Source organism: Schistocerca gregaria, chromosome X (genome assembly GCF_023897955.1).
Source record: "Schistocerca gregaria isolate iqSchGreg1 chromosome X, iqSchGreg1.2, whole genome shotgun sequence".
NCBI lineage: Eukaryota > Metazoa > Arthropoda > Insecta > Orthoptera > Acrididae > Schistocerca > Schistocerca gregaria.
In genome coordinates, this window is record NC_064931.1 from 565,873,149 (window position 1) to 565,896,200 (window position 23,052).

At 38.3% G+C, this 23,052-nt stretch overlaps 1 protein-coding gene across 2 annotated transcripts in view; it reads right to left on the reverse strand.

Moving 5' to 3' along the window:
- LOC126298442 (rho guanine nucleotide exchange factor 17) overlaps nucleotides 1–23,052 on the reverse strand; it is a 950,787-nt gene that overhangs the window by 222,076 nt on the left and 705,659 nt on the right. For both annotated transcript variants that reach the window (XM_049989771.1, XM_049989770.1), the window contains exon 6: nucleotides 16,266–16,358. In XM_049989771.1, the coding sequence (XP_049845728.1) occupies nucleotides 16,266–16,358 (93 nt within the window). The remainder of the gene's footprint in view (nucleotides 1–16,265; nucleotides 16,359–23,052) is intronic.

A 23,052-nucleotide genomic window follows, 5' to 3' on the forward strand; every position in this document is an offset into this window, starting at 1 on the left:
TATTTAGTTGAATTTATGGCCTTTAGATTTGACTGATTTATTGTGTAATTGAAGTTTAACAGATTCCTCTTAGCACTCATGCTGGCCAGTGTGGCTGAGTGGTTCTAGGAAGTTCAGTCTGGAACCACACGACCACTACGGCCGCAGCTTTGAATCTTGCCTCTGGCATGGATGTGTGTGATGTCCTAAGGTTAGTTAGGTCTAAGTAGTTCTAAGTTATAGGGAACTGATGACCTCAGATGTTAAGTCCCTTAGTGCTCAGAGCCATTTGAACCATTAGCGCTCATGTGGATGACCTCATACTTTTCATTATTTAGGTACCAATTGCCATATTTGCATCATACAGAAATTTTTTCTAAATAGTTTTGCAATTTCTTTTGATCTTCTGATGACATTACTAATTGTTAAACAACTGCATCACCTGCAAATAATTTAAGATAGCTGCTGAGATCATCTCCAAATCATTTATAGACACTGAAGGGCCAAAGAAACTGGCACACCTGCCTAATATCGTGTAGGGCCCCTGTGAGCATGCAGAAGTGCTGCAACATGACATGGCATACACTCAACTAATGTCTGAAATAGTGCTGGAGGGAACTGACACCACAAATACTGCAGGGCTGTCCATAAATCTGTAAGAGTACGAGTGAGTGGAGATCTCTTCTGAACAGGAAGTTGCAAGGATTCCCAGATATGCTCAATAATGATCATGTCTGGGGAGTTTGGTGGCCAGCAGAAGTGTTTAAACTCAGAAGAGTTTTCTTGGTGCCACTCAATAGCAATTCTGGATGTTTGGGGTGTCACATTGTCCTGATGGAGTTTCCCAAGTCTGTCAGAATGCACTCTGGACATGAATCATTGTAGATAATCAGACAGGCTGCTTACATATGTGTCACCTGTCCAAATCATATCTAAACATATCAGGGGTCTCATATCACCCCAACAGCACATGCCACACACCGTTACAAGTCCTCCACCATCTTGAACAATCTCCATCAGCTTCAACAGCCCCTGCTGACATGCAGGGTCCATGGATTCATGAAGTTGTCTCCATACACTTACAAGTCCATCTGCTCGATACAATATGAAATGAGACTTGTCTAACCAGACAACACAACACGTTTCCAGTCCCACATGAGGCATGAAGCTTTGTGTCATGCAGTTATCAAGGGTACACAAGTGGGCCTTCAGCTGCGAAGGCCATATCGATGATGTTTCGTTGAATAGTTACATTCTGACACTTGTTGATGGCCCAGCATTGAAATCTGCAGCAATTTGTTGAAGGGTTGCTCTTGTCATGTTGAATAATTCCTTTTAGTTGTCATAGTTCCTGTTATTGCAGGATCTTCTTCAGGCTGCAGCAATATAAGAGAATTAATGTTTTACCAGAGACCTGATATTCACAGTATATTCATGAAACAGTCATACAGGAAAATCCTCACTTAATCACTACCTCAGAGATTATGTGTCCCATTGCTCATGTGCTGCCTGTAACAGCACATTCAAACTCACTTAAATGTTGAAACTTCCTGGCAGATTAAAACTGTGTGCCAGAGCGAGACTTGAACTTGGTCCGGCACACAGTTTTAAACTGGCAGAAAGTTTCATATCAGCGCACACTCCGCTGCAGAGTGAAAATCTCATTCTGGAAGCACTTAAACGTTGATAACCTGCCATTCTAGCAGCAGTCACTGATCTAACAACTGCAATAGACACTTGTTGTCTTGTATAGGCATTGCCAACTGCAGTATCATTTTTTGCATGTTTACATATCTATGTATTTGAATATGCATGCCCCCACCCCCCCACCCCCCATGAAGCATAGACCTTGCTGTTGGTGGGGAGGCTTGTGTGCCTCAGCGATACAGATAGCCATACCGTAGGTGCAACCACAATGGAGGGGTATCTGTTGAGAGGCCAGACAAACGTATGGTTCCTGAAGAGGGGCACCAGCCTTTTCAATAGTTGCAGGGGCGACAGTTTGGATGATTGACTCACCTGGCCTTGTAACACAAACCAAAACGGCCTTGCTGTGCTGGTACTGTGAATGGCTGAAAGCAAAGAAAAACTACAGCCATAATTTTTCCCGAGGGCATGCAGCTTTACTGTATGGATAAATGATGGTGGCGTCCTCTTGGGTAAAATATTCCGGCGGTAAAATAGTCCCCCATTCAGATCTCCACATGGACAGGAGGATGTCATTATCAGGAGAAAGAAAACTGGCATTCTACGGATCAGAGTGTGGAATGTCAGATCTCTTAATCGGACAGGTGGATTAGAAAATTTAAAAAGGGAAATGGATAGGTTAAAGTTAGATATAGTGGGAATTAGCAAAGTTCGGTGGCAGGAGGAACAAGACTTTTGGTCAGGTGAATACAGGGTTATAAATACAAAATCAAATAGGGGTAATGCAGAAGTAGGTTTAATAACGAATAAAAAAATAGGAGTTCGGGTAAGCTACTACAAACAACATAGTGAACGCATTTATGTGACCAAGATAGACATGAAGCCCATGCCTACAACAGCAGTACAAGTCTATATGCCAACTAGCTCTGCAGATGATGAAGAAATTGAAGAAATGTATGATGAGATAAAAGAAATTATTCACATAGTGAAAGGAGACGAAAATTTAGTAGTCATGGGTGACTGGAATTCGATAGTAGGAAAAGGAAGAGAAGGAAACGTAGTAGGTGAATATGGATTGGGGGGAGGGGGGGATGAAAGAGGAAGCAGAATTTTGCACAGAGCGCAACTTAATCATAGCTAACACTTGGTTCAAGAATCATAAAAGGAGGTTGTATACATGGAAGAAGCCTGGAAATACTGACAGGTTTCAGATAGATTATATAATGGTAACACAGAGATTTAGGAACCAGGTTTTAAATTGTAAGACATTTCCAGGGGCAGATGTGGACTCTGACCACAATCTGTTGGTTATGAGCTGTAGATTAAAACTGAAGAAACTGCAAAAAGGTGGGAAATTAAGGAGATGAGACCTGAATAAACTGACTAAACCAGAGGTTGAACAGAGTTTCAGGAAGAGCATAAGGGAACAATTGACAAGAATGGGGGAAAGAAATACAGTAGAAGAAGAATGGGTAGCTTTGAGGGATGAAGTAGTGAAGGCAGCGGAGGATCGAGTAGGTAAAAAGACGAGGGCTAGTAGAAATCCTAGGGTGACAGAAGAAATACTGAATTTAATTGATGAAAGGAGAAAATATAAAAATGCAGTAAATGAAGCATGCAAAAAGGAATACAAACGTCTCAAAAATGATATCGACAGGAAGTGCAAAATGGCTAAGCAGGGATGGCTAGAGGACTTATCTCACTAGGGGTAAGATAGATACTGCCTACAGGAAAATTAAAGAGACTTTTGGAGAAAAGAGAACCACTTATCTTAGAAGCTAGATTAAGAAATGGCAAATCTACATTTCTAGCATTTGTAGACTTAGAGAAAGCTTTTGACAATGTTGACTGGAATATTCTCTTTCAAATTCTGAAGGTGGAAGGGGTAAAATACAGGGAGAGAAAGGCTATTTACAATTTGTACAGAAACCAGATGGCAGTTATAAGAGTTGAGGGACATGAAAGGGAAGCAGTGGTTGGAAAGGGAGTGAGACAGGGTTGTAGCCTCTCCCCAACGTTATTCAATCTGTATATTGAGCAAGCAGTAAAGGAAACAACATTAAAATTTGGAGTAGGTATTAAAACCCATGGAGAAAAAATAAAAATGTTGAGGTTCACCGATGACATTGTAATTCTGTCAGAGAGAGCAAAGGACTTGGAAGAGCAGTTGAAAGGAATGGATAGTGTCTTGAAGGGAGGATATAAGATGAACACCAACAAAAGCAAAACAAGGATAATGGAATGTAGTTGAATTAAGTCAGGTGATGCTGAGGGAATTAGATTAGGAAATGAGACACTTAAAGTAGTGAAGGAGTTTTGCTATTTGGGGAGCAAAATAACTGATGATGGTTGAAGTAGAGAGGATATAAAATGTAGACTGGCAATGGCAAGAAAAGCGTTTCTGAAGAAGAGAAATTTGTTAACATCGAGTATAGATTTAAGTGCCAGGAAGTCGTTTCTGAAAGTATTTGTATGGAGTGTAGCCATGTATGGAAGTGAAACATGGACGATAAATAGTTTGGACAAGAAGAGAATAGAAGCTTTTGAAATGTGGTGCTACAGAAGAATGCTGAAGGTTAAGTGGGTAGATCACATAACTAATGAGGAGGTATTGAATAGGATTGGGGAGAAGAGGAGTTTGTGGCACAACTTGACAAGAAGAAGGGATCGGTTGGTAGGACATGTTCTGAGGCATCAAGGGATCACCAATTTAGTATTGGAGGGCAGTGTGGAGGTTAAAAATCATAGAGGGAGACCAAGAGATCAATACACTAAACAGATTCAGAAGGATGTAGGCTGCAGTACGTATTGGGAGATGAAGAAGCTTGCACAGGATAGAGTAGCACGGAGAGCTGCATCGAACCAGTCTCAGGACTGAAGACCACAACAACAACAATTTGAATATGCATGCAGTATTTGAATATGCATGCCTATACCAGTTTCTTTGGCACTTCAGTGTAGATACAGAACTTCTGTTTTACTCAATGACTTTCCCTCAATTACAATGAACTGTGACCTCTATGACATGAAATCATGAATCCAGCCACATAACTAAGATGATATTCCATATGCACGCAATTTCACCACATGCTGCTTTGTGGTACAGTGTCAAAAGCCTTCTGGAAATTCAGAAACATGAAATCAATTTGAAACTCCTTGTCAATAGCACACAACACTTCATGTGAGTAAAGAGCTAGTTGTGTTTCACATTAATGATGTTTTCTAAATCTGTGTTGACTGTATGTTAATAGACCATTTTCTTTGAGGTAATATATAATTTTCAGATACAATATACGTTCCAAAGACCTGCGGCATATTGATGTTAATGATATGTGCCTGTAATTTAGTGGATTACTCCTACTACCTTTCTCAAATATTGGTGTGACCTGTGTGGATCTTTTATCGATTGAACGATTGTATATTTTTTAAGTACAGAACTATTGTGTCAGCATACTTTGAAAGGAACCTAACTGGTATACAGTTTGGACCAGAAGACTTGGTTTTTTTTTAAAAGTGATTTAAGTTGCTTCACTACTCCAAGAATGTCTTTTTCTATGTTACTCATGTCTGCAGCTGTTCGTGCTTTGAACTGTGGAATATTTGCTTGAAGGAATGTATTGATTATAAATCCTTGAAATGGCTGGCACATATTAGTGATCCATCATCAAGGTTAATTAAATTCATGGGAATATGACTGACATAATACACAAAAAGGGGATTGCAAAACACGGATGCAGATGGGTTGTCATGGATACCAGAAAATCCAGCTGCAATCATTAGGAATGTGGAAGAGATCATCAAGAAAGGACAAGACAATCAGCAACCAGTGATTAGTGAAGCAGAAAAGGGAGCTATTCTGAAACAGTTTCATGATTCACTGACAGTGGACACCAAGCGATCAGCCACACATAAGACCATATTGAAAGGCATAGATCACGGAGAGATGTGAAGAAAGTCGTAGAAGAGTTTTCAGAATTGTCAGAAGAACAATACTATGCAGAATAAGGTGAAAAATTCCTTAGTATTGACCATAGTATTCAATCATAGTGACATTAATTTAGTTGGACTGTTTCAGTTAAAAAAAAAAAAAGGTTACAGATATATCCTAAGATTTCAAAATGCCCTCATGAAGTTTGTTGTAGCAGAGCCTATGGCACAACTGGGTGCTGACACAATAGTGTAAATCTTAGTAAAGAGATTAATTTGCATTTGCAGATACCAGCAGTATTATTGAATAACCAAGGAAGAAATTTCCCAAGTGACATTTTAAATATGGTTTATCATGTACTGAAGATCAAGAGGATTCAGTCTTGTGCATACCACCCTAAAATGCATGGAGCACTCAGGATGCATCAAACACTAACAGACTATCTATACCATTATGTGGAAATGAAGCATGAAAACTGGAATTAATGGATAAATTTTCCACTTTTCTATGGAACACCACACCACACTCATCAGCTGCGGTCACTCCATTTGAAATTTTTTTTGGGAGTTTATGCAACATACCCAGGATCCTACAGTGCAATCTAGGCAAAATAAAATACAACTATGATGATTATGTAATGGGGCATTATTACATGACAAAAGTGTGAGAAAAGAGCCATCAAGGAGTTTGAAAAGCCCATGGAGAGGGTCTTTTCATGTCTTAAGGACTCGTGGACCAAACGTAATACTTCAACTAATGAATAAGAAGTTTACAATAGTACACATGAATAAATTAAAGCAGTTCATTTCACTTTATACATGTGAGGTTGTGATAAAGTTGAGTTGACATGTACTAAACTATAAAGAAGGAAGACTAAGCTAAACTCTATCTTAAAACTGATTAAGTGGGGATTTACATGTATGAGCTCAAGTAGGTGGATGTGAGGGAGACATTGTGACCAGTCATTGGAGGCAGGCCCACCCCTGTTTTGCTTCTATTAGCCTAACAATGGCAGCAGTAGCAAGCAGGAAGATATCAGTGATAAATGTAAAAGTTCAAAGCTCAGACGTCTAGAGATTAAAGAAGAGGAATAGGACAACTCATGGCTTAGAAAATAAGCTATGATTACATAAAAGATTAGCAGAGACTGAGAGATGCAACAGGAGCTGTTTGGGAGTGGAACAGGGAGAGAAGATGCTAGTTGTGGTATGAGGTACCCTCCGCCACACACCATATGGTGGATTGTGGAGTCTGTATGTAGATGTAGATATAATTAGAACAATACAATCTGTCACCTCCATGGTCCATTATCTGTACTACCATATGTCACTGGTGTATCCCTGATTCTTAACTAATTTATAGGCCAACAATACATTTGTTCACTACTTTTGGTATATCATTTATTTCTAGTTGGATTAGCAGTGGAAATTAGACATCCAAAAACACAATGAGATTGTAAAACAAAACAGAAAAGTAATTCAATGTTTGACTGGTATAGCTGTCTTTCTTGCTAAGCAGGTACTTCCATTTTGGAGCCACACAGAAAATGAATTTCCTGCAAATTGTGGAAAATATGTTGAATTAGTTTTGCTCCTAAACAAATACAATAAAATGTTGATCCACCATCTACAGATGAAAAGAGTGTTCCTTGCACAATACAGTCACATTCAGGATGACCTAATAGATCCTGCTGCTACAGTTCCACTGAGATAAATTAAGAAAGAGATAAGAAATGCACCCTTCTTTGCATTCACTGTGGATGAAACCAGTGATGTATCTAAGCACTCTCAGCTCTCTACTGTACTGAGCCACAAGGAAGATTTTTAGTTTTGTTTATGTAAGTACTGACCAAAGCACAACTGCTCTGTAAAATAATGTGTACCTTGCTCTGAAAATGTATGTATGTGGTTCAAAACTAGTAGCTCAATGCTATGATTGTGCTGTTTTGCTAGCTGGAGAATTGTATGGCCTTCAGAAGAGAGTAAAGGACAAATACTCTGACACAGTTTTCATACACTGTCTTGTGCAAGTATTGTATTACACTAAGTAGTTTTGTAACCTTTCTTTATTAGTTCACAAAGAACAATGCTGTGCTGGACAAGGTTGTTAAAAATATTTCCAAAAATGTGTCTCACATACTGGAACTATAATTGAAGGTTAATCAAAATATTAAAGAATGTAGTTTCAATCTTTTAAAACCATTTGACAGCATTATTAACAATCCTGATGAATGGGACAGTAATATATACCACAAAGCTCCAAGTTTCAGTAATGTTCTTTGAAAATTTGAGTTTCAGTTCTTACTACAGATATCTAGCAAAGCATTTGGGATGACTGATATTCTTTTTGACATACTGCAAACTAAAATCCTGGATTTCAACTTCTGTATTAGGCTGTTTTCCTGTGTTAAAAATATGGTTCGAATTGTTGTTATTATGATTGATTGTAACTTTTAAATAGCATTTATCATCAATAATCTCACAAAATATCTTTTATTTGTATGTAGTTAAAGCTTAAAAATCATTAACTATCAAGTTCTGGCCACATGCTCAAAAACACTCTGTTATTGGCTGATGCTCTGGTGACACCACAGGCTAGGAGTAAGACAAAGCTATACTTGCATTATAGTAGTGTTAGCTGAAGTTACAATGTTTTTCCATACTTTTATTGCAAACAGTTTAGCTATTTAGTGATGGAAAACACAATTAGAACTTTTAAGTAACAATAGAAAGGAATTTTGTGAATGCTGATAACGGAAGCCTTGCAAAAGCTGATGCATTTATGTTCCACTCATTTACAGCAGCGATATGTGCAAAGATGGACATTCTTTTCTCTGCTCCCTGCAACATCATTAAACTCACTCAAAACTAAAGAATTATAGAACTTTTGCAACTAGGTCCATATATTATAACTAGATTGTTGGCTATCAGTCGTGAACTATGACCCAAAGCACAAATTATTCTTGGTGAAATTTAGTGCTGATTTCATGAGTAGAAGACACTCAGCATAGATGCTGGATCCATCAGGCATAATGTGATGCAACAGACAGTGCATCTTACTGCAGTGTAAGAGTTCACGTGTTTGAATACCCAAAGGGTCATTTCTTCTTCTTCTTCTTATTTCGTATAGGCCAACTAGGACCACAACATTCAACTACTGCGTTTGGAATGGGCTTTGACATTTGCCCACTAGTTACATATCCTCTAGCTGTGTTGTTCCTTCCTCTTCTGTGTCCAGAGGGCACCAGTTTTCTTTCCTGGTGGTCTGTCTTGGAACCTCTTTTGTCTAAGCTTTGTCATGAGTATTGTCCGATCCTTCAAGTTTCCTTCTGTTATTCCCAGTTCCTGAAGATCTTTCTCCACTTCCATCAACCATGGTGACTTGGTCTTCCTCTTTTCCCAGTAATAGAGGAGCTGGTTGGCCAATCTGTCATTAATTCATCCTGTAAACGTGTCCATAAAATGCTAGACATCTTTTCCTAGCTACATATGTGATTCTTTCATAGTACTCATAGAGCTCGCAGTTGGGTCGTCTTTTATAATTGTCACCTTCCTTGACTGGCCCCAGTATCTTCCTCATTATCTTTCTCTCCTGGATTTTGAGCTTTTCAGTAAGTCCCTTCCTATTGAGTATTAAACATTATGAAGCATATAAGGCTTCAGGGCAGATGACTGTCTGGTAGTGCTTCAGTTTAGTGTTACGGAAGAGACATTTTTTATTATAAGTATTCTTGGTCAGATGGTATGCCAGATATAGCTTGTTGACTCAAGTTGATAGTGCTATTCCTTCAGATAGGTTAGGTTCCAGCCATTCTCCCAAGTACTTAAACCTGTTTGTTTTCTTGATCTCTCCCTGGTCTACTAGGATATTGACCTATGTTTAAGATGTACTGCATTTTTTCAAGTGATACATGAAGCCAAACCTTTGCCACTTGCTGTCTGAGAATGTTGAGTTGTTTCACTGAAGTTTCTATTGAATCTGATAGAAGTACTAGGTTATCACCAAATTCCAAGTAATCAACATTGAGACCATTGCACTTATGTCCCAGAGAGATACCATTTGGAAAAGCCACTCAAGCTAACTCCTTCCGCCACTCTCTTGTCACCTTTTCCAGGGCACAGTTGAAGAGGAGAGGGGACAGACCATCTCCCTGTCTGACTCCCAATTTGATTTCAAAACTTTATGAGACGGTTCCTCTGAACTTAACTTGTGACCTGGTGTTGCTTAAAGTCTATTGGATAAGGCTGTTGGTCTTCTCGTCTAGCCCTAGTTTTTGCAGGATCTTCATGAGAGTAGGTCTATCAACTCATTCATATGCCTTCCTGAAGTCACGAAGATGGTGACATACTTCTTAACAGGGTCATATATTTTTAAAAGTTTTACACAAAATACGAAAATAACATTAGTAAGAACTGATTGTAGTGGTTTTTTGATTTTGGGATGTATTGCACATAGCTTCACATGAGTCTTAGTCTGAGAAACAGAGAACAGAGGATAAATGCATTTACTTTGTGAAGAAGCAATTCACTTTTTGGAATGAATTGCTAGTAGTGAAGATATGACCATAAGACCTCAGTGCAATGAGGTTTAGGATGATGAGGTTATACAGAGAGATATAAACCATGTACAACATTCAGGAGACACAAACATAAGGGATGTGAAGTTTGTGAGTGTAAACTATGTTAGCATCTGGAGCAGACTTACTTCATCTGAATGTAAGATGATGGAACTGCAAAAGTTTAAACAAGTATCCTAGGTAGGCAGTACAAAGATAAAAAAAAACATAGTTCCTAATATAGTAAAAAATCATGGCCACATTAACTTGAAAATATCTTTTTGAACATGATGTGTGTGAACAGCGATTTAAAATCCAAGTACATGCAAACAGAAGGGAAAAAAACCACAATAATATTCTCTTTCTGATTGGTGTGGTGAAGTTGTACAATTGTGATTTGATTTTCACATGAGAGGACTGTCAACTCATATTACAAATAAGTTAAAGTGTTCTTTTGGGTTAGCTGCAAACCAGTAATTTGTGGGCAGCGTATTATAAAATTTGACAGGTTATCGCTCTAACAACAGCTACCTAATAATGGTGGTGCAGCTACGTAAAATGACAATTTTTACTAGGTGTTTAATTTCATTGAATGACACTATCCTTCATTGTAACACTGGGAGAGCTTATCTTGGAGATAAGTTAATGTTAACTTCACAATGCAATACATTTTTAATTAAGTTGGTGAAGTTGTGCATCAACGAGGTGTTAATTTGCTGGTACAGTGCAACCACATTTCATGCATCTTCTGATTCTCTGGAACACTCAAAAACAACTTTTCAGGATTTTCTGTAGATGTATTTGTATGGTATGGTACTACACACCATTTATAATTCATTTTATGAAACATAAATTCCAAAACAAGGCACTGTGAATTAGCAATATGACACTAGGAGTAGCAAGCTAGCCAGTGATGTCACATGATACACATGAGTCAAATGAAACATTGTGGTGAATGTTCAAATTATCTGAATTTCATTTCCATTTTTATGAATTCAAGGGGGGAAAGGAATGTTAGGAGCATAAAATAACATAATTAATCATTTAAGACTATTTACAGAAAACAATCAAATATTGCATTCATAGCTACTGCAGGAACTCCCAAGGACAACAGAGACTCTCAAATCTACCAGTACTGTCTGTAGAAAAGAATATGCTAAAACTGAAAGTGAGGCAGAGTTCTATAAGCTTATAGTCAAAGAATTCAACAGGAAGGAAAGAAGAATTGAATTAGGATTCAAGTAAAAGAAAGACAATGTGACAGAGAACTAATTTCCATTCATTATGTTTTAGAAAGTTCATATGAAAAGGCCTGTATTTTTCATTGGTGTGCTATTTCAGTTCTGCCTCTCTGCCATTTGATGTATTGTGTACATTAACTTAGAATTTAACACTAAAGGGATGTAAACAGTTAAACATGTAATTTTTTCATTGATTCTCTTCGAAAAAACTATCCTCTATAATTGCTTCCCCTTGTCCAAATGTCACCACATGCCACTACCTACCACCATGCTTGAATTTCTCTACAGCCACAATATGTGTTCAGTATGTCTGCCAGGGGGCCTCAACTGAGGCATGCAGGAGGCCTGCCTGCAGCTATTGAGGATGAATGGCACAGTAGTCGTTATGTTGTGGCTCATGTCGGTATCAATGACACCTACAGTTTGGGTTCTGATGCCATTCTCATTTCATATGAACACCTGGGAGAAGTGGTGAAGACTGCTGGCCTCACTCTTGGATTTAAAGCAGAGTTTACAATTTACACTATTTTACCTAGAACTGATTGGGGTCCTTTGGTTTGGAGCTGAGTGGAGGGTCTCAACCAGAAGCTCCATCATTTCTGTGATAGTCTTGGCTGCAGATTACTGTACCTGTGCTATGGGGTGGATAATTATATGATTGCCCTTCATAGGTCAGCGATGCATTACACAAAGAAAACAGCTATTCTGTCAGCAGAGTACTTATGGAGAGCACATGGTTTTTTCAGGCTAAGTTATAGTTTGAAGTCTTCTGATAAATACTTGCCATCTGACATGGAGACAGTTAAACCAGAACATATACAAAGTAAATCAATGTCAAAATTTTAACAGTAAATTGGCAAAACATGTCTAACATAGTCCTTGAATTTGGTGCCCTCCAGGAAAGCTATCACACATATCGTATTTGGTACCAAGAGCTGGACACAACTCAATGTAGGAAGCTGTGAAATATTTATCAAAATATGGAAGATATATCAAAAATACAGGTGAAACATCAAAGGATAGGGGAGTGTTCGTTGCAGTCAACAAAAATATTATGTTTTTAGTCATCAGTCTTCTGACTAGCTTAATGAGGTCTATGTATTAAAATAACCCAGCCTTGTCAATAATTATTACAAGATAATACACACCCATCATCAAACCAGAATGAAAATTACAGCAGACCATCAATAAAATTTACAGTAATAATAAGAAATGTGATTTACTCAACAGCATCTAGAAAGGTTTGGGTTGTTAGTATTCAACAGCAGACAGAAAATTTAAATACAAGTAAATCTTAAAAAATCAAGTTGTTGCTTTTATCAAATCCCCAAAAAAATTTTCATAAAATTTATGCAGATGTGAAAATCAGCTACATATCCCTGTTTCAATAATTTTTAGGAACTGCAGCTAGGTCACTACATTACAGATATTTACAAATATCATCCTCCTATACATTCTCCTTGTCACTGTGTTCCATATGTTCCTTCTTTCACCAATTCTGCAGAGAACCTTCCCATTCCTTATTTCACTAGTCTCCCTGATTTTCAACATTCTTCTCTAGTACCAAATCTCAATATTTTGATTCTCTTCTATTCTGGTTTTCCCATTGTCCATGATACGCTACCATATAATGCTGTGCTCCAAATGTACATTCTCAGAAATCAGAAATTTCTTCCTCAAATTAAGGCCAATGTTTGGTACCCAGCAGACTTCTCTTAGCCAGAAATGCCATCTTTCATGATGCTAGTCTGCTTTTTGTGGCCTCCTTGCTAGATCTGTCATGGGCAGTTTTGCTTTCAAGGAAGCGAAATTCCTTAACTTTGTTTACTTCATAATCTACAATTCTGATGTTAAATTCCTTGCTGTTCTCATTTCTGCTAAATCTCATCAAGTAATGAGAGATAATGAGATATTATGTCTATCAAGGTTGAAATTGCAAAGTTATGTGGAAGCAAGTACTGGCCTATTTGAACTAAAAGTAATCATCAGTTGTTTTTAACAGTTGCAGATTCCATTGTAACAGTTGGACAATTATTTAAAGTGTGTCTACACTCAGTAGTATAGAACTACCCCAATTATGAACTGTTAGTTCGAAGTAACTTTACACTGTTGACTATATATTGGGATGTCTAAGGACTCACTGCAGGTGGTATGAACAGACAATCTTATAGAATAGTTCTGAACACATTTCCCAAAAACTGTTTTAAGCACCTGTTTCAAAAACCCGCATGCAATAGAAATACATTTTAGACCTTGCAACTACAAACAGGCCTGACTTAATCAACACTGTCAATATAGAGATACAAATTAGTGCTCATAGAGGCAATAGTTACTAACGTTAATAAAACCATCAAGGAGGTTAGTATAGCTTTTGTGCTGGGAGGGGTAGAAATGCACTTGTTAGCATTCTAATTAGAAAATGAATGGGCATAATTTAGCTCCATTCTGATGGGCACTGAGGAATTATGGGCAAAGCTTAAGCTGATTGTAAATCATGCTCTTGAGATGTATGAGCTGAGTAACTGGATTAAGGACAGAAAATACCACCATAGTTTCGTAACAAAATACAGAAAATGCTGAGGAAACAGATCTTTGCATTCTTCATTTAAAAAAAGAAAGAAAGAAAAAAGCATGGAAGTGTCAACAGGCAAAAGTTAGTAAAAATATATTTGTCTATGAAAAGATTGATGCACAAAGCAGACAACAACTTCTATTATAATACCTTATCAAAAGATCTTGCTGAAAAAAAAACAAAAAAAACTGGTCCTACCTAAAATCACTAAGCAGATTAAAGGCTTCTATTCAGTCACTCATTCACCAGGCTGGTGTAGCATTAGAAGACAACAAAAGGAAAGCTGATGTTTTAAATTTCACATTGATAAAATCATTAATGTAAGAGGATCATATAGACATACCATTGCTTGAGTGTGCACAGACTCTTGTGTGGATAAAACAGAAACTGGTGTTCCTTTTATTGAGAAGCAACTGAAAGAGCTGAAAACAAATAAGCCACCAGGTTTGCATGGAATCCCAGTTCAGTTTTCCCGAGAGTGCCCATTTGAATTAGTGATGCACTTATCTTGCATTTAACACATATCTTTCACACAGTACAAAGTCCCAACTCACTGTAAAAAAAGTGTGTGTGATTTCTATATGTAAGAAGTGTAAAAGAATGGACCTGCAAAATACAGACCAATATCCTTATACTGAAACTTCTTGGCAGATTAAAACTGTGTGCCGGACCGAGACTCGAACTCGGGACCTTTGTCTTTCGCGGGCAAGTGCTCTACCAACTGAGCTACCCAAACACAACTCATGCCCCATCCTCACAGCTTTACTTCTGCCAGTATCCCATCTCCTACCTTCCAAACTTTACAGAAGCTCTCCTGCGAACCTGGCAGAAGTAGCACTCCTGAAAGAAAGGATATAGTGGAGACATGGCTTAGCCACAGCCTGGGGGATATTTCCAGAACGAGGTTCGCAGGAGAGCTTCTGTAAAGTTTGGAAGGTAGGACATGAGGTACTGGCAGAAGTAAAGCTGTGAGGATGGGGCATGAGTTGTGTTTGGGTAGCTCAGTTGGTAGAGCACTTGCCCGCGAAAGGCAAAGCTCCCGAGTTCGAGTATCGGTCCAGCACACAGTTTTAATCTGCCAGGAAGTTTCATATCAGCGCATGCTCCACTGCAGAGTAAAAATCTCATACTGGATCCTTAATGCTGCTTTGCTGTGGAATTATTAAGCTCATTCTGTGTTTGAATATAACATGTTTCCTGGAGACAGAAAACATCTATCCACAAATCTACCAAGATTTCGAAAGTACTGCTCATGTGAAACTCTGCCTTTTCTTGCATGATATCCTGAAAGCCATAGAGTAAGGGCATTTGGCAGACTCCACGCTCCTAGATTTACAGGAAGTGTTTGACACATTGCCCCACTGCAGACAGTCAATGAGGGTCTGAGCTTATGGAATAAGTTCTCAGATATGTAAGTGGCTCAAAGACTTCTTAAGTGATAGAACCAAGTATGTTGTTCATTACAGATGAGGGTATCATCAGGAGTGCCCCAGGCAAGTGTGATAGGATCACTCTTATTCTCTGTATACATAAACAATCTGATGGACAGAGTGAGCAGCAATCTGTGACTCTTTGCTTATGACACTGTAACGTATGAGAAAGTGTCACTGTTGAGTGGCTGTTGGCGGATGTAGGATGACTTAGACAAATTTTCTACTTGTTGTGATGTATGGTGGCTTCCTCTAACTGTAAAAAATGAAAGCCTGACTTAGGAAAGCTTTTTCTAGATCGTCACAGTAAGAAATTGCCTACATGTTGACCAAATGGTAGATAAGTAGATGGCATCTGGAAAATGTTGTTTTGATAAGAAAAGTAGAAATTTGGAAGAGATATTTCCCCAACAAAGAACTGGACATAATGAAAATCATGAAATAACTCATTTGCAATCTCAGGAATATGAGACTTAGAAAACAGTTAACAAAATACTCTGCAAGTGTATAGTTTTCTGATGATAAATAATGTTAAACATGCCTCACAACCTTAATCAGTTGTAATTAGTTCCAATCCTGACCCTACATTACCATGTAGCATATTAAATTGGAAAAATAATGTACTAAGCTGCACACTTTTGGCAATAAAACCATGCTTGGAACAAATAACAAGAGGGATGGTAAAATGAAAAAAATATAGATTTTTATGGTAATATGTTAACAGCAATAATCTATGCTAAAACAAATGACGTAGGAGTAAGCTGTTGAACATCTTATCCGTTTTTCCAAAGCACATACAAGAGTTTTATTACTATGTATATGATTGATGTCATAAGACTACAAAACACATAAAATGAATACAGCAAATGGGTTATAAGAAAAAATAGTTAACAACACTTATATGACAACTCACTTGAAGAAGCAGTTCATATCGTGGTATCCTTTGTACAGGCATAATAAGCAGTGAGTCCAGAGCAAGTTTTCCTTTATGCTCACGTGCCATAGCCTGAAATAAATAATCAGGAATTTAAATGGTCTTTCCATCTACTTAGAAAACAGTAGTTAACCAGTGTTTAACATTGTTCTAAAAGAAATAAACAATAATGGGTATAATTCATTTCAATACGAAATCTCAACATTTAATGAGTTTCATAAGATGCATCCTTTAAATATGTCACTCAGAGAAGCTCATTCTATCTGGAGAGCTGCAGGACAACTCTACATACATATTATTTTTCTATGCATAAAAGATTCTTTATAGTGTCAGACACATTGGATAATTGCACTTTACAGCTTCTACTACAAGGCTTACCATATTTTGTTGGGTCCAACACAGGACATAGTTTTGAAACTACTTAAAAGTCTTACTGAAAGTCTTACATTAAACTTTATTTATTCAGTTGTATTTTTCACTATACGTGGCTTTTTTTCAAGAAATGGGTTGTTTTTTAAATCACATTTGAAAATTCAGAACAAGAAATTTCTGAATTTATTTTAACGTTTAGCAGATGTTTAACAGTAGATACTGAAAGTCTACCCCTTTCTGCAGATCAAATGTTTCCCACAATTTGAAGAACTCTCTGAACTGGAGTAAATGTCTAACATCAACCTTTCCTTTGTATATTTATATTTCTGTTGCAGGTTAACATCAAACACACACTTCATTTTCTCCTTTACTAAACAATGGGGAAAAAAAGGAGTATAGGTGATCAAAAAAGTATAGACGTGTTACTTCACACATGAGAACACCATTAACACATTGCCCCCATTGTCTTGCCCAATGAGTAAGTGAAAAGCCACTTCTCTCCATCAATGTCAGTGCTCACTCAAAATGTTTAAAAGTGTGATGTTTAATATGTAGGGAAAAAAAGAAAGAAAACCCTTGCCAGTCATAAAATTAAATTAAACCCGAGACTTTTTCACAACCCCAAACATTAATCCAGACTGCACCAAAAATCCAAGAGAGTTATCTGGATATCTGCAGAACAACATAACAATATATTTTCTTTTCTTTGCCCTAAGCATCATGGATTATCTAGAGTCTTATGAGATACTTGCACCTTACATCTTCTATGTTATTTATTTATATTCCAACTTACACATTAATTGTTAGAGATGTGATATTCAAGTCAACAAAGCAGTGTCACACCAGAAATTTAAAAAAAAGAACAAAAATCATAAATTTGAAAAAATTCAAACAGAAGTAATTAATCATGTTATTATATATAATTCACACCACACTTCCCAGATGTGCTACTTTTGGGAACTAATGAACAAAACACACATGAGCACACACACACACACACACACACACACACACACACACACTATATCAACAGCTGCTTTACAATCCAAGCAATCTGCCCTAAACTCCTGCCCTTCAAACACCAACATTTCTAAATTATACAAATTCATTTAATCTTTCATAACTATCTACCTCATTAATACCCCCTCTCTTGAACCCATCTACCATCCAAGCCCTCTGCGTAACAGCACACATACCAGCTGAGAATCCCATTTGTCTTACAAGGAACGCATTGAGTGTGAGGTCCCAAAAGACCAATGATGTTTATGGTCTTCAGTTTCCTACAGTTTGTCTACCATGCAACCACAATATTGGTTGCTAATGGAAACAGGGGGTGGAACTGGAGGTATACAGTGCTGAGCACAGCATGAAGCCATGGAGTGTAGCTGAACTGCTTAGTCAATAAGTAACTCACAACAGTATTACTATGGTGTTGATATACAGCAGAGCAATGGCAATGACAAACAAAGAAACATTGGATTATATCTACAACAACAGTTGCCAGAGTTGACATTTCATCAAAAAGGAACCAAGAACTTTTGCGTAGTGAGAAAGAAGTGGCCGATGAAATATTAGCATTTCTGCAAGATGAGTCAGTAAAATGTGTGTTGTCATATGTGCTCCACTGTGCTGTTTGCACATTTCAAGGATGCCCAATACAATTTACAGTATGTGCATGATAGTGACCTACTACATTATGCACATCAAATTATGTGTGACATAGATTCAAGTGGTTTCATGGGAAACAGTGGATGGTTGCATAACTTCAAGAGAACTGGAAGGTGTAAGATAATGAAATTTCAAACAAAGTGTCAATTTTACAATGCACTGAAAACTGAAGAATGGGGCTGAAAATCTGTAGATGAGTTAAACAAACTTATTCTATCACTCAGGAAGAAATTTGTTTTCAGCAAACTGGGATTTGAAGAGGAAATGCATATGAAAGGAACCCAGGAAATCAAAGGTACCAAGAGATTTGTACCAAGATCAACTAACATCAATGCCATAACACATTTGTATACAGTTATGCTGACTATTAATCTGGATAATAAATTGGCTGGAATGTTTTTTACGGTTTTGTGAGAAGTCCTATATTATTCTTTCTCATGTTTGTGATCTTGCAAAGGCAGTAAGGAATATTTACATCACAGCAAGCAGGAGTGCAAATATGGCTGTAAGACAACTACAACTATGGTATGAGCACTGATTTGACCAATAGCTGGTCAAAATAACTTGCTTTTGCTTTATTCCTGGTCTGCATAAAAAATCATATTCCTTTAGAGTAAACTACTACTCCTGAAAAGTGTATAGCATTGTAATTCATACCATCTGGAACCACTGGACAAATTCAGCCTCCAGTTATTTGCTTTTTCTATGAATGTAAAACTTATTACCATGCTGTCTGTAGCTATATCATACACTCCTGGAAATGGAAAAAAGAACATATTGACACCGGTGTGTCAGACCCACCATACTTGCTCCGGACACTGCGAGAGGGCTGTACAAGCAATGATCACACGCACGGCACAGCGGACACACCAGGAACCGCGGTGTTGGCCGTCGAATGGCGCTCGCTGTGCAGCATTTGTGCACCACTGCCGTCAGTGTCAGCCAGTTTGCCGTGGCATACGGAGCTCCATCGCAGTCTTTAACACTGGTAGCATGCCGCGACAGCATGGACGTGAACCGTATGTGCAGTTGACGAACTTTGAGCGAGGGCGTATAGTGGGCATGTGGGAGGCTGGGTGGACGTACCACAGAATTGCTCAACACATGGGGCGTGACGTCTCCACAGTACATCGATGTTGTCGCCAGTGGTCGGTGGAAGGTGCACGTGCCCATCGACCTGGGACCGGACCGTAGCGACGCACGGATGCATGCCAAGACCGTAGGATCCTAGGCAGTGCCGTAGGGGACCGCACCGCCACTTCCCAGCAAATTAGGGACACTGTTGCTCCTGGGGTATCGGCGAGGACCATTCGCAACCGTCTCCATGAAGCTGGGCTACGGTCCCGCACATCGTTAGGCCATCTTCCGCTCACGCCCCAACATAGTGTAGCCCGCCTCCAGTGGTGTCGCGACAGGTGTGAATGGAGGGAAGAATGGAGATGTTTCGTCTTCAGCGATGAGAGTCGCTTCTGCCTTGGTGCCAATGATGGTCGTATGCGTGTTTGGCGGTGAGCGCCACAATCAGGACTGCATACGACTGAGGCACACAGGGCCAACACCTGGCATCATGGTGTGGGGAGCGATCTCCTACACTGGCCGTACACCACTGGTGATCGTCGAGGGGACACTGAATAGTGCACGGTACATCCAAACCGTCATCGAACCCATCATTCTACCATTCCTAGACCGGCATGGGAACTTGCTGTTCCAACAGGACAATGCACGTCCGCATGTATCCCGTGCCACCCAACGTGCTCTAGAAGGTGTAAGTGAACTACCCTGGCCAGCAAGATCTCCGGATCTGTCCCCCATTGAGCATGTTTGGGACTGGATGAAGTGTCGTCTCACGCGGTCTGCACGTCCAGCACGAACGCTGGTCCAACTGAGGCGCCAGGTGGAAATGGCATGGCAAGCCGTTCCACAGGACTACATCCAGCATCTCTACGATCGTCTCCATGGGAGAATAGCAGCCTGCATTGCTGCGAAAGGTGGATATACACTGTACTAGTGCCGACATTGTGCATGCTCTGTTGCCTGTGTCTATGTGCCTGTGGTTCTGTCAGTGTGATCATGTGATGTATCTGACCCCAGGAATGTGTCAATAAAGTTTCCCCTTCCTGGGACAATGAATTCACGGTGTTCTTATTTCAATTTCCAGGAGTGTAAAAGCTAATCACTTTCACAATAATCTTCATGAGACACTGTTTTGCATTTGGTTGCATCCTATCATATTTCATCAGTTCTCATCAGCCTGTTTCACCAATATGATTCAATATGCATTATTTAAGAGTGAATACCTAGATGAAAGTCCTGCATTGTTTGTAGCTCCCAAGGAGTTCACCTCTGATCTTGATGGTGCAAACCTAGATGATTACTGTAGAACACTATCAAGGAAATATTGATTCTTTCATTGTTGTTAAAAGGGCATAATGGTAGAACAAATGAATCTATAGACTGCATTTCTAAATGATAAGTTTTCACAGGAATTTATGTAAAGTATCCTTGAGGGTACAAGGATCAAAAAGACAGAATTTGTAAGTGATTTAAGGTGGTGTTATTTAAGGTGTTATAATGTTTGAAAGTAAGTCTTACAGCACAATATGATTGTTTGGACGAATTTTTAAAAATCGTATGTTTTAAAATAATCAAAAACCTAAAAAAAAAACCATACAGCTTTTGGCAAAGATCAAATTGCAGGGGAGATAATAAAGAATGGAGGACTGGTACTGGTTAAAATAAAAAAAACTGTTAAAGAATGTCTGGGAACACAACTGATTGCCTGATGACTGAAAAATGTGTCTACTGAAGAGAATGATCCCAATTGCACAAGAAATTGTAGGCGACTTTCAGTGTGGTTTCAGTTGAACTACAGACCATCTTTTTACACTCAGACAGGCAATCAAGAAAGGTTGGGAACATCACATCAATATTCACATGGTTTTTGTACATTTCAAAAAAGGTTATGACAGCTTGCATAGGGGCACAATCATCAATGTCTTGAAAGAGTTTCAGTGTCAGTTTCCACACAAATTAATAAAGTTAGTACAGATGTATTTAGAGGAAACCTAACACAGAGTAAAGATCACCAGAAGAATTTCAGAGCACTTTGAAGTCAGAATTGGTCTTAGACAAGGAGATGCATTATCTCTAATTTTGGAAAAGATAGAAAACACCAAAAATTAAACCAAGCAGGAATGAAACTGCATAATATCATAATAAATTGACTTGCATATGTGGACGATGTTCTAATAAGTGGTATTATACAGGACTCGCAGCTCATGACAAGTTCTTACAGAAATATTGCAGGGAAAGCAGGGTTGAAAATTAACAAGGAGAAAACTAAGTGTATACATATGATCAAGCTGCCCAATGATCAGACCCCTTTGACAGTCGATAAATTCACTATTAAGAGACTAAACATATTTAAATATTTGTGAAGCATTATTAGCAAACAGAACAGAATGGAAATTGAGATTAAACAAAGGATTGCAGTGGAAAATAGATAATGTTTTGGCTTATGGGACTGCACAGTAGAGAAGTTTTGAAAGGTTGAAAATCAGACTGTATCAGAGCAAAATTCTCTCAGAAACTCTACATGATTCTGAAACATTTGCATTAGGGAAAACAGAGGAAGACCTCAAGGAAAGTATTTGTCCCCAAGAAGGACACACAGTCACAGGAATGGAAGATATTAAAGAAACAGGACGTGGCAGACCTATAATAGCAAGCTGATATTGTCCAAAGGATGAAGCAAAGAATATGGGGGCTGAACACCTAATTACAATAGAAGAGGAAAGACTACCATGAGTAGCATTCTCAGGATCTGTGGAAGGCACAAGGGAGCAAGGAAGGCCAGGGACAAAATGGAAGCATGATATCACCAAGGATACAGAGGCAATGGGCCTGAAAAAAGGAGACTAGACCATGAAAGTCATGAACAGAAATGATTGATGGAGGAATGTAGAGAATGCAAGTGGTTTCCAAGGCCAACATTAAATGTAACAAGAAGAAGTAAATTTTAGTGCAAGTAAATATACGTATTGCCTTTATGACTGGTGACTGCAAATTATGTCATCTACGTATTTGTGTTTGTTAATGGTGTGCTAATTTATAGTAAAAGTAAAGGGAAAATACAAGGAATCAAAAGTGTTTTATCCAAGTGATTTTAGGTGGAAAACTTAGGTAAAATAAAGAACTTGGGATAAATATTGACTTTAATTATGCAAAGAAAGCAATGACCCTTGGAGCCATCACAACATGCAAGTCATGGTATTAATTACATAAACTTGTTAGGTTCTCTCCTGTACATTAGGTCAGGAATGTGAGCAGATATAAGTTATGGTGTACACTATTTGAGTAGATTTCAAAATTTTTACAATGATACTCACTTTAAACATGTTTTGCAGTGCACATGGGACATGTGACTGTGTAGATAATAAGTCTACATCAGGCTATGTAATTGTATTGTATGTAAACATAATATTTTCGAAGTGTAAGAAACAAGGAAGTTTTAAGTTTTACAAAATCATCTACTTTCGCTGAGAATGCAGCATTTTCAGTAGCTGTCACTGAGATTCTGCATAATTTGAATATTTTTGATGAAATAAGTGATGAACCTGTTAAAGTATATGAATAAAACTCAGGGGCAATCAATATTGCAGCATATGGTAACTAAACAAAAAAATCAAAGTACTCGTATATTGAAGTACACTATCATTTTGTGAAT